General features: G+C 44.3%; 1 protein-coding gene across 1 annotated transcript in view; it reads left to right on the top strand.

The window, feature by feature from the left end:
• The first annotated feature begins 4433 nt into the window (after positions 1–4433).
• The window catches only part of LOC126282004 (uncharacterized), a 122701-nt gene continuing 115194 nt past the window's right edge, over positions 4434–11940 (top strand). The window contains exon 1 of the mRNA XM_049981395.1: positions 4434–6105. Coding sequence (XP_049837352.1) covers positions 5785–6105 — 321 coding nt within the window. The 5' untranslated portion in view covers positions 4434–5784. The remainder of the gene's footprint in view (positions 6106–11940) is intronic.

Below are 11940 nucleotides of genomic sequence, written 5' to 3'. Positions count from 1 at the left end.
CTGATTTCTCAGGATCTATGCACCCAAACTGCGTGAAAATGTAATCTCATGTCAGTTCTAGTAAAATATATTTGTCCAATGTATACCCGTTTATCATCTACATTTCTTCTTGGTGTAGCAATTTTTATGGCCAGTAGTGTACTATTTTAAACAGGAAACCATGTGTGGAGACATACCGTTTCCGTTCTACACCTGTCTCAGTTCAGATGTTTAACTCGTCCAGTTTTTCTTTGAGCAATTGAATCAGGCGTGTACCATTACAATTATTAGGTATCATCTCGAAAGGAAACATAACGAAAAATCTGTTTACCACTTAAGCACATTTGTTTGTATTAACATTACGTGTTTACATTATTCCATAACAAGAAAGAACTCAACGTACTACACATACATTAGCGTACTGACGCATTACGACCGCGGCTCTATGTGGCGACATTGTACACGTCATCCTGTCTACCCTGCTGCATAGCAGGGCAAGACTTTTCTCTTTCCGTCAACAGACGTGGAGGCGTTACACTTCTGAATTGAAACTGTCGTAGAACTGAAACGATACGTTTCTAGACATGGGTTCCTATTCAAAATATTATGTACTCTCTCCCATCTACAACTCCCAGAAGTTTCTAACTGGAATTTTTGATCAACCTGTATAATGGCGAGCACCTGTTTGTCATGTTAACTATAATTGTACAGCAGTTTGTTGAGTTTTCGAGGCAATTGCCCTATAGAAGAGCACAGCTGCAACCCCTTAAAACTATGCAGCCAAAGCTAACACAACAGTCTCAGTTTTTGTGGACCTTTCTTTCTTTTTTATGGACCTTTCTTTCTTGCGGAGGAAACTGCGACAGAAATGTCATATCTGAACATGCTGAAGAATTTGTTGTTACCTCAACTTCACGAAGATTCCTATGCTTTCAGTTCTATGTGAGACGGCGCCCCGCCTCACTTTCACCTTGAGGAGCGCCTTTACCTTATCAACAGCGTTTCACAATGTTGGGTCGGAAGAGGGTAAAAAATGATTTTGTTCACATCTTTTCGTCGCCCGGGTCACAAGACCTCACATCTTGCTTTTTTTCCCCGTGGGATTACATAAAAGACAGTCTTTGTTCCACATATGGCAGCTACTCTTCAAGAGCTAAAATTGCGAATTATTCAAGCTGTCGATTCAGTTAACAGGGATCTGTTGATTCCTCCGTGAAATAAGGAGTCACTGTTTCGATGTTTCTCGAGTAACGCATAGTTGTCATGTTGAGTGTTTTGTATACCATCTGTACAAACGTAAAACTTTCAATCTTCCTCTGTCCACTGACATGCGGAATGTGTTTCTATCTTTCATACACTGAAGTGCCAAAGAAACTGGTATAGGCATGTGTATTCAAATAGACATAAGCAAATTGGCAGAATAAGGCGCTGCGGTCGGAAACGCCCATATCAGACAACAAGTGTCGGGCGTAGTTGTTAGATCGGAAACTGCTGCTACAGTGGCAAGTTACCAAGAAAAAAATGTTCAAATGTGTGTGAAATCTTATGGGACTTAACTGCTAAGCTCATCAGTCCCTAAGCTTACACACTACGTAACTTAAATCATCCTAAGGACAAACGGACACACCCATGCCCGAGGGAGGACTCGAACCTCCGCCGGGACCAGCCACACAGTCCATGACAGCAGCGCCTTAGACCGCTCGGCTAATCCGCGCAGCTGATTACCAAGATTTAAGTCAGTTTGAACGTGGTGTTATAGTTGGCGCACGAGCGATGTGACACAGTATCTCCGAGATAGCGATGAAATGGGGATTTTCCCGTACGGTCATTTCACGAGTGTACCGTGAATATCAGGAATCCGGTAAAACATCAAATCTCCAACATCGCCGCGGCCGGAAAAAGATCCTGCAAGAACGGGACCAGCGACGGCTTAAGAAATCTTTCAACGTGACAGAAGTGCAACTCTTCGGCAAGTTGCTGGAGATTTTAATGGTGGACCATCAACAAGTGTTAGCATGCGAACCATTCAACGAAACATCATCGATATGGGTTTTCGGAGCCGAAGGTCCACACGTGTACCCTTGATGACTGCACTACACAAAGCTTTACGCCTCGCCTGGGCCCGTCAACCCAGACATTGGACGGTTGACGACAGGAAACATGTTGCCTGGTCGGACGAGTCTCTTTTCAAATTGTATCGAGCAGAAGGATGTGTACGGGTATAGAGACAACCTCATAAATCCGTGGACCATGCATGTCAGCAGGGGACTGTTGAAGCTGGTGGAGGCTCTGTAATGGTGTGGAACATGTGCAGATGGAGTGATGTGGGTCCCCTGGTACGTCTAGATACGACTCTGACATGTGATCGTACGTAAGCATCTTATCTGATCACCTGCATCGATTCATGTCCATTGTGCATTCCGACAGACTTCGGAATTCCAGTAGGACAATGCGACACCCCAAACGTCCAGAACTGCTGCAGAGTGACTCGAGGAACACTCTTCGGGCTTTAAACTCTTCCTCTGGCCACCAAACTCCTCAGGCATCAATATTATTGAGCATGTCTAGAATGGCTTGCAACGTGCTATTAAGAAGAGATCTCCACCCCTCGTACTCTTACGGATTTATGGACAGCCCTGCATGATTCATGGCATCAGTTCCCTCCAGCACTATTTCAGACAAAAGTCGAGTCCATGCCACATCGTGTTGCTTCACTTCTACGTGCTCGCGGGGGCATTGCATGATATTAGGCAGGTGTACCAGTTTCTCTGGCTCTTCGGTGTAGTTTGTAATAAACAACTGAAATCTGTTCATTCTTTTTGAATCACTCTGTATGTTAAGAATAGATTTGGAGGCGGGAAACTCGTCGATAAACGCGCATAACAGTAACGACGTCCGTGGGGAAGGTGCTCTGGAGAAGCCTTACGAGCGACTAATCCTATTTTGAGGTGAAGCCATCGCTCGGCGGCTTTTATTCCTGTGGCAGTCTTCAAGCTGCAGCCAACACACGCGCTGCTCGTTGCTCGCGACGCCCAGTGGAAGTGTGGTTCCCGTCAGCGAATTCTGTTAACAGCGGCCAGCGCAGAGGCGGAAACAGCTGACTTACGCCGGCTGATGCATCCACTCTCGGTATCTGGCTGGTCTCTGAATTGTGACACGTACTTCAACGTAGTAGCTTCATAGCGAAACCTCAGTGACATACAGATAACTTTTTTAAAAGAAAAAACTCGGTAGAAAAGAATTATACAACGCTTACTCCGAGAATTTGACAGTACTTTCTCGTGTAAATGAGACAACGCGGAAGTTAGTTAAAGATGAGAGGTTTACAAGTGTACAGTATTACACTCTTTACTTGCTTACAGATCAAAATTTTTAGTTGAATTTGTGCTATCACTTGGTTTGTAAAGAGAGTTCATATTTGATACCAATTTTGCGAATTTATCATCGACAAACATTGTAATAATTAAAAACATGTCTTCTAGCTCCGTCATCCCACCACTACCTTTTGAAGCCTTCTTCTGTCTACATAGCGACGCCTTCCTGTTTCAGGGTTAAGTAACATTCGTGATCACTCGTTTAAATTCAGTCGTATTGTTGATTCGGTTTTCTCAGATATAAAGGTCATAGATATTTTTGATACCTTCGAAAATATATTCAGACTTTTTCTTTTGTCTTGTAAAATCCCAGCTTACCATAGGTCAGTCGGTTACCCTTTATTATGAAGATGTATCCGTAGAACAGTATCTATTTCTTTCTGATTGTCGATGCTCTGTTCATGTATCGATTAGATGTCAGACATATCTGCCCATCAATATACCTGTTTTCGAAACTCTTTTTCAGAATTTTATATTCTCTATTTATTAAATTAACAAGTGTCTTCCTTTGTTCACAGCTTTGATCTCTGACAATCGATTCTTGCCTCAGTACGATTCAACACAATTAATAGATCACTGGTAGTTTTTTGGTCGAGTTATCGCTCACCAAAATCTTCCCTAAATTACTGTCTTTTCTGTTTACTCTTTGACTTCGCTTCGTCAGAGTCAAAGTGTCTGACGTATTGCGTCCTTGTGATATTGCTAACACTCCAGACAAATAGGACAACATTCTTCCATCTTTCTGTCAATTTATCTGTTACTCAAATTATTTCTGAAAAGATTTTATTGTCTTTTACTAGCTAGCTTGACCACATCTATTCAAAGTTTGTGGTGCATACAGTATTGTCGTGAACGTTTTTGATAGTTAATAGAAGATTATTTCTCGTTTCTTTAAACCTTCCAGTGTCCTAAAGAGGTTTTCAGAATTCTCTCTTCAATAAGTGACTGAAATTTTCTGACAGCTATAGTTCTTCATATTAGACTAGCATATTAGAAAAATAAAGATAACAGGTATTCTTCTATTTTCCATCATTCGCCTCGTCAGCTCCACCCCCCCCCCCCCCCTCCTCCACACACACACCGAAAAAATTTGCAAAATTCTGTATTATGATTTTACAGTTTCATCTGAAATGGCTTTGCTTTTCCACAGTCAAAGTTTTCGTAGATCTACCCATATTTCTGGATGACCCACACTGTTAGATAAATAACACCATATTACTCTTCTTTCCATTGATTTCCCGTTTTTCGCAGTTCTTTCAGGAAATTCTGTGTGTTTGTGCTGACTCATTCAAAGTTTCTTCAATCTGTATATACTTCTTCCAGGTCAGCTATCGTCTGAGATACATAACAGAAATTGTTTGCCCTTTCTGCTTTCTTCTGTAATGAAACAACACTCTTCACTTCAAGTTGGTTGTCGTCTATACTGGCTGCCATGTAAATGCTAAAAATTCTGTCGCAACGTCCTCTCCTCTACTGGAGGACAGGTGCACCTAATACGAGAGGAGAGGTGAAGTTTTTTTTCGTAACTAACGAGCTTAGAATCCAGTTTACTTCCGACAATTCGTCAAAACAAAGACAGACAGAAAGCAGCTGTGTAGTGCAAAACAAGTTTCACGAAGAGGTTTCTGAGCCTCTAGCAAGCTGTGTGTGCTGCAGAAGAGTGGAGATGAATTTTCTTTCGTACTTAGCAGCTTAGTGTTGACCTCCGACAACTCGTACAAACAGAGGGAAGGAAGCAGTGCGCTGGAAACGGCGTTTGTCGAAAACATTTTTACGCCTCATAGAAGACGTGTTCGTTACTAAAGAGAGCAGTGTTTCAAACAATATGTTTGTGTTCAGTTCTGAAAATTTGTAATCACAGTGAGTGAGGAGTTTTGTGCTGTGTAGCAGGTTTGTCGGAAAGGTTTCCAAGTCTCTGGAAACAGTGGGTGTTCCTTGAGAGCACATGTGAAATCTTTTTAGCAGTTTAGGTGTCAGTTCGCTTCCTAGAGTTCAAGAGACAGAGAAAGAGAGAATGTGTACTTGAAATCGAGTTCATCGATAAGGCTTGTATTGTTAAAGAGGCTAGGAGAACTCATTTCGCACTGGCAGCTAAGGTTACGACTTCCGACAGCTCGTCAAAATGGACTGGGAAAAAGAGAATCTGTGAGTTGAAAATCACCTTTGTCAAGGAGTTACTAATGCAGAGTGTGCTGCTGCAGAGGGCAGGAGAAGTTCTTTTTGTGCTTCGCGACTTAGGTTCCAGTTCATTTTCAAGAGATCCACAAACAGAACAGAGAACGTGAACTGGGTATAAAGGAATAGGTTTCTAAGCCTGTGGGAAGTAGAATGTGTTGCTAGGGAGGGCGGGAGAGTTGTTCTTCTTGCTCGGCAGCGTTCAGGTCCAGTTCACCAAAACAGAGAGGCCGAAGGCGAAGGCTCGAGGCGAGGCATGGAGGCGGTGCTGGACGCGTACTTCGACGAGGTGTTCCCGCGCGTGGCGCGCGACTACCTGCTGGCGCGCCACCGGCGCAAGCAGCTGGCGGACTACTTTGGTCACGTGGTGGCCGGCTGGTGCCGCGCGGGGGTGGGCGACGGCGAGGGCGGCGCCGGGCCCGTGTCGCCGCAGCTGGGGGCGGCGCGCGCCGTGCGGGCGGCCGTGCGCTTCCACCGCCGCACCAAGGCCGACAACGGCGGCTCCGTCTGCCGCATGGGCAAGTTCCACAACATCCTCTACGTGGCGGCCCGCATGTGCGTCGACTGGCGCGTGCAGGTGAGTCCGCCACCGCCAACCGCCCTCTGGCGTCCTTTACACTGCTGGCAGTCAAACTATTTCCTTAAATTTTGAGGACACTGTAAGACGTTTGCCAAATGCATTGAGGTTGACGGACATCATTTTGAGCATTTATTGTGTTAATGTGGTATTTACAGGTAATCACGCTGTAACAGCATGCGTTCTCAGATTCAAATGATTCAAATGGCTCTGAGCACTATGGGACTTAACATCTGAGGTCATCAGTCCCCTAGAACTTAGAACTACTTAAACCTAGCTAACCTACAGCCATCACACACATCCATGCCTGAGGAAGGATTCGAACCTGCGACTGTAGCAGTAGCGCGGTTCCGGACTGAAGCGCCTAGAACCGCTCGTCCACTGCGGCCGGCGCGTTCTCAGAAATGACAAGTTCACAAAGGTACATGTATCACACTAGAACAACCGAAATAGAATGTTCAAACGTACCTACGTTCTCTGTTTTAATTTAAAAAACCTACCGGTTACCAATATCCCGTTAAACTTCGGGTACACGATAAATTAGTCAAGTCTAAAGGCAGTAAATTCAACTAAATACCTGGAAATTAGAATTAGAACAACTTGAACTGGAAGGAACACACAGAAAATGTTGTCTGAAAGGCTAACCAAAGACAGCGTTTCATTGGAGGAACACTTAGAAAATGTAACTGGTCTACTAATGAGACTGCATACACTACGCTTGTCCGTCCTGATTTAGAATACTGCTGCATGGTATGGGATCCTCACCAGATAGGATTGACGGAGTACATCGAAAAAGTTCAAAGAAGGGCAGCACGTTTTGTATTATCGCGAAATAGGTGAGAGAGTGTCACTGAAATGATAGTGGGTTTGGCATGGACATCACTAAAAGAAAGGCATTTTCCGTAGCGGAGGAATGTTCTCACGACATTCCAGTCACCAAGATTCTCCTCTGAACACGAAAATGTTTTTTTTGACGCCGAGCTACATAAGAAGAAACGACCTCCGAGATAAAATAAAGGCAATCAGAGCTCGCACGGAAAGGTATAGGTTCAAATGCATCTACATTTACATCTACATGGATACTCTGTAAATTACATCTAAGTGCCTGCCGGAGGGTTCATCGAACCACCTTCACAACTCTCTGTTATTCCAATCTCGTATAGCGCGCAGAAGCAAAGAACCCCTATACCTTTTAGCCGGCCAGGGTGGCCGAGCGGCTCTAGTCGCTTCATTCCGCAACCGCGCGACCGCTACGGTCGCAAGTTCGAATCTTGCCTCGGGCATGGATGTGTGTGATGTCGTTAGTTTAGTTAGCTGTAAGTAGCTCTAGGGGACTGACGACCTCAGAAGTTAAGTCCCATAGTACTCAGAGTCAATTGAACCATTTGAACCTATAGATTTCCGTGCGAGCTCTGATTTCCCTTATTTTATCTCGGAGGTCGTTTCTTCCTATGTAGCTCGGCGTCAACAAAATATTTTCCCGTTCAGAGGAGAAACTTGACAATTGGAATGTCGTGAGAAGATTCCTCCGCAACGAAAAACGTCTTTCTTTCAGTGATGTCCATCCTAAACCCTTTGTGGTGGGCGTACTGTAAGACATTCAGTACACACACCATCAGATTATTTGACTTGTCGCTCTAACGAAGTAGGCGAGTGTCAGCAATATGTCTCGTGGTCTTATTCTGGCGTGTTTATCTTCTGCCGTTAGGTCAGACGATAGAAATGCCACTTGCACACTTAGAGTAGCAGATTGATGGTGACCAACTTTAAACAGAACTTTATTAATTTTCACACACATTTGTTGAAATAATAACAAGCATAAAAATTACTTAACTTGGTTCTAGATGATATTTACAATTGACAATCTGAAGTTCCTTTGGTATTGGTACGTTAATCTTGTTCTCACATATATATCTGATACTTGACAAAAGTCTCTGTACATTTATCTTCGTGGCTATGTACAGGAATATGGTAATCTTATTAGGCGCAGACTGAACCTTGACTATGGACTGGTACAGACAAATGTAGAACTCGTACAGACTGGTATAGGCTAATGCAGAGTGACTAATCGGAGGTCTGTGCACTCGTTATAATACCTCACATGTTCATGTATCACTGCGCGAGTGTGATCCGCGAGGAGAAAAGGTTCTACGTTAGCAGCAATCTCATTCGCTGCGTTACATATTAATATGCGAATCGGCGGAAGCAGAATTTGGTCCGTCTCTATGGCAGCGCCATCTCATAGTGCGGAGATGGACGAGCGCTGCGCCTGCGCTGTTGTGCTTAACGGGACGCGCTCTAGCGGGAAAGTTGTGTACGTGCTGACTATGCGGAACTATGTACACAACAGTTATCACTTCAATGACACACTCTCCCCTATTTCACGATAATATAAAACGTGCTGCTCTTCTTTGAACTTTTTCGATGTACTCTGTCGAACCTATCTGGCGAGTTCCTTTTAGCACTCATGCGGATGACATCACACTTTTCGTTATTTAGGGTCAAATGCCACTTTTCGCACCATTCAGATATTTTTTCTAAATCGTTTTGCGGTCGATAAACGACAGCATCATCTGCAAACAGCCTCAGAGGCCGCTCAAATTCTCTCCCAAATCGTTTATATAGGCAAGAAACAGCAAAGGGCCTATAACACTACCTTGTGGAACGCCAGATATGACTTCTGTTTTACTCGATGACTTTCCGTCAATTAGTATGAACTGTGACCTCTCCTACCGGAAATTACGAATTCAGTCACATAGCTGAGACGATATTCAATAAGCAAGCAGTTTCACTACACGTTGCTTGCGTGGTACACTGATACAAGCTGCAACTAATTTTCATAAGGAACTCTTCGATACCACAAGACAGCTTTGGAGTTATCAATGGACCTACAGTCTGCTTAAAGCAGATACTACGACATTTCACCGTTTGTGCTTGCGCGGGGTTGTCAGCTGAGTACTGTGTTTGGTCTCACTGAGTCTGCTTCCACATAGCTTCCCGCAACAGTGACATTTTTGCAACGAGCTAACGAAAGTTTGATCTTTTCTGACAAGGACACACTCTTACCTGCTTTTATCTTGCAAATTACTACTGCCATATGTGATTGTGCTTCAGAAATAGAGACCTTGTGTGATATAGACACTCTGACCTACTTACAGTGTGCTACAAAAACAGTGAAGATCACTAATACTACTTCAGTACAAATACAATTTTATAAAAATTTGATGATTTATTCCAGGGAAACAATTTCACAAATTGAGCAGTTAAGTAACACATTGATCCACCTCTGGCCCTTATGGAAACTTGGCTTGGGATTCATTGATAGAGTTGTTGGGTGTCCTGCACCATTGTGGAACGGTTCGCGATTCGCCACAGTATGCCCGTCGGTCTGGGAGACCAGCCTGACCCATCGCTGTTTACCTGAGGCACCTCGTGCGTTTCATTGTTGAGCGCATTGTTGCAGGCGATGAAAATTGTCACGACAACGGTTGTCGCTGTTTAGTGATAACTAACCTCCCCATACCGCAAATGTCGTAATGTAGAAATTACGCCAAGTGGGAGACATTCGACAACCCGCTCTATAGTGCTGATCGCACCCCATGCGCTTATCACGCATCCAGTCAGTTAAAAACGCCTTGAATGGTCGTCGGTTTCTGTCGGATTAAGATGTTCAGCAGGAAGACATGGACGTCTTGGCACAGCAGGACACTCGATTTTACCATTCGGGTATCTCGAAGCTGCTGCGTCTGTGAGATGTCTGCCTCAGTGCTCATGGCGATTCTGCCTGATTGGCATACTGATTCTGGACTGCACGACCTACGAGCGGAAACGTTTTCATCGTCCCTTATAAAATCGACATACAAAATTCTAGGACAATTTTAATATACTCTCAGGTATGGTAACAATCAAAACAAAAGCAAGGAGGCGAATCAGATTATAGGGTGTCTTATAACGTACATTGGCTGAGAGGAGACAGAACATGGAAAATGATAGATGAAAGCAGCACCGAACGTCTCAATGACTCAGTATCCGGTTCAGCAAAGAACGTACAAAAACACATGTTTACATTTGTTTGTCATTAACTAAACATTACTTATCTATCATTATCATAAAAATGCAGATGTTAATCTGGATGTAAAGAAAGCTTCAGACGTGACTCTTTCATTGACTTGATGTCCGCTCCGATAGCTGAGAGGTCTACATCTACATCTACATCTACGTCCATACTCCGCAAGCCACTGGACGGTGTGTGGCGGAGGGTACCCTGAGTACCTCTATCGGTTCTCCCTTCTATTCCAGTCTCGTATTGTTCGTAGAAAGAAGGATTGTCGGTATGCTTCTGTGTGGGCTCGTGACAGATTGCCGTCCTATGGGCCCGGTTTCCATTCCGGCCTGGGTCATGGCTTTCCTCCGCTCAGGGACTGGGTGTTGTGTTGTCTTCATCATCATTTCATCCCCATCCGGTGCACAGGTCGCCCAATGTCGCGTCGAATGTAATAAGACCTGCACCAATGCGGCCGGACCTGCCCCGTAAGGAGCCTCCCGGCCAATGGCACCTAACGCTCATTTTCATTGACTTGATGGCATGTAGATGCACTGTATTATTAGTTTCGGCAAAACTGCCATTTTCAGATCTACAAGGTTACAAAAATTGCAAAAATATTGCACTGTTGTAGCAGAAACCATTTCACATTTCACTTCTTGCCTACGGATCTTGTCTGAGATCTTACTCATCACGTCCTGCGGCATCCACTTGCAAACAGACAACATGGACAACGTAGCCCAAGGACATTATTTTATAAGTGGCAGGAAAATGGAAACGAGACAAATAGAAAAAAGTAAGTAAACGCTTTATTGTCTCAAATGTAATCACCGGAACTGTTAATACATTTATCGCACTGTGAGACTAGGCAGTCAGTGTCTTCTTAGAAAGATGTTAGCAGTTCGTACGAAAACATGATTGTTGCCAGGCTTGCACCTCTTAGTGCTAACGAAATAGTCGGCCATGAGTGTCTTTCTTCAGGACCCCATAAACTCGCAAATCGCGTGGGGAGAGATCGGACTGTATGGAGAACGTGTGAGGGCTTAAAATGGCTCTAAACACTATGGGCCTTAACATCTGAGGTCATCAATCCCCTAGACTTAGAACTACTTAAATTTAACTAACCTAAGGACATCACACACAGCCATGCCCGAGGCGGGATTCGAACCTACGACCGTAGCAGCAGCGCGGTTCCGGACTAAAGCGCCTAGAACCGCTCGGCCACAGTGGCCGGCTGTGAGGGCTTCCCAGCCAAACATCTGCAGCGTAGTCTAAGCAGCAGGCTCGCCATCTCCAGGAAAGTCATGATCGCATTTTTCTCTGACTTTTTGGAACGTAGCTCAACGGCACGTGGACACTTTGCAAAAATTGCAGTGCGCCATCACGTCCAAACGCCCAAGAATGTTGAAGGATAGCATCATTCTGCTGCAGGATAATGCCCGCCCACATGTTGCCGAGATTGTCTCGACTACGCTGTAAGAGTTTCGCTGGGAAGCTCTTACACATCCTCCATGCACCCCCGATCTCTTCCCATGCGATTTGCGTATTTTTGGAGCCCTGAAGAAAGACAGTCGTGGCCGTCGATTTGCTTAAGACAAAGAGGTAAAGTCACGTTTCCGTAGGCAACCGCTAAACCGTTCCATGAAGACACTCGGTCTCTTCTCTCACAGTGGAATAAAAGTTTTAAAAGTTACGGCATTTACTTTTGAAATAATCAGCAGTTTACTTTTTATTTTGCATGTGTCTAATTTTGCGATACTTACTATGAATTTTATTGGTGGACATAGACAGGT

This window comes from Schistocerca gregaria, chromosome 7 (assembly GCF_023897955.1).
Source record: "Schistocerca gregaria isolate iqSchGreg1 chromosome 7, iqSchGreg1.2, whole genome shotgun sequence".
In the NCBI taxonomy this organism is placed as follows: domain Eukaryota; kingdom Metazoa; phylum Arthropoda; class Insecta; order Orthoptera; family Acrididae; genus Schistocerca; species Schistocerca gregaria.
Note: the sequence above shows the minus strand (reverse complement) of the source record. Positions and strands in the feature narration are given on the sequence as shown.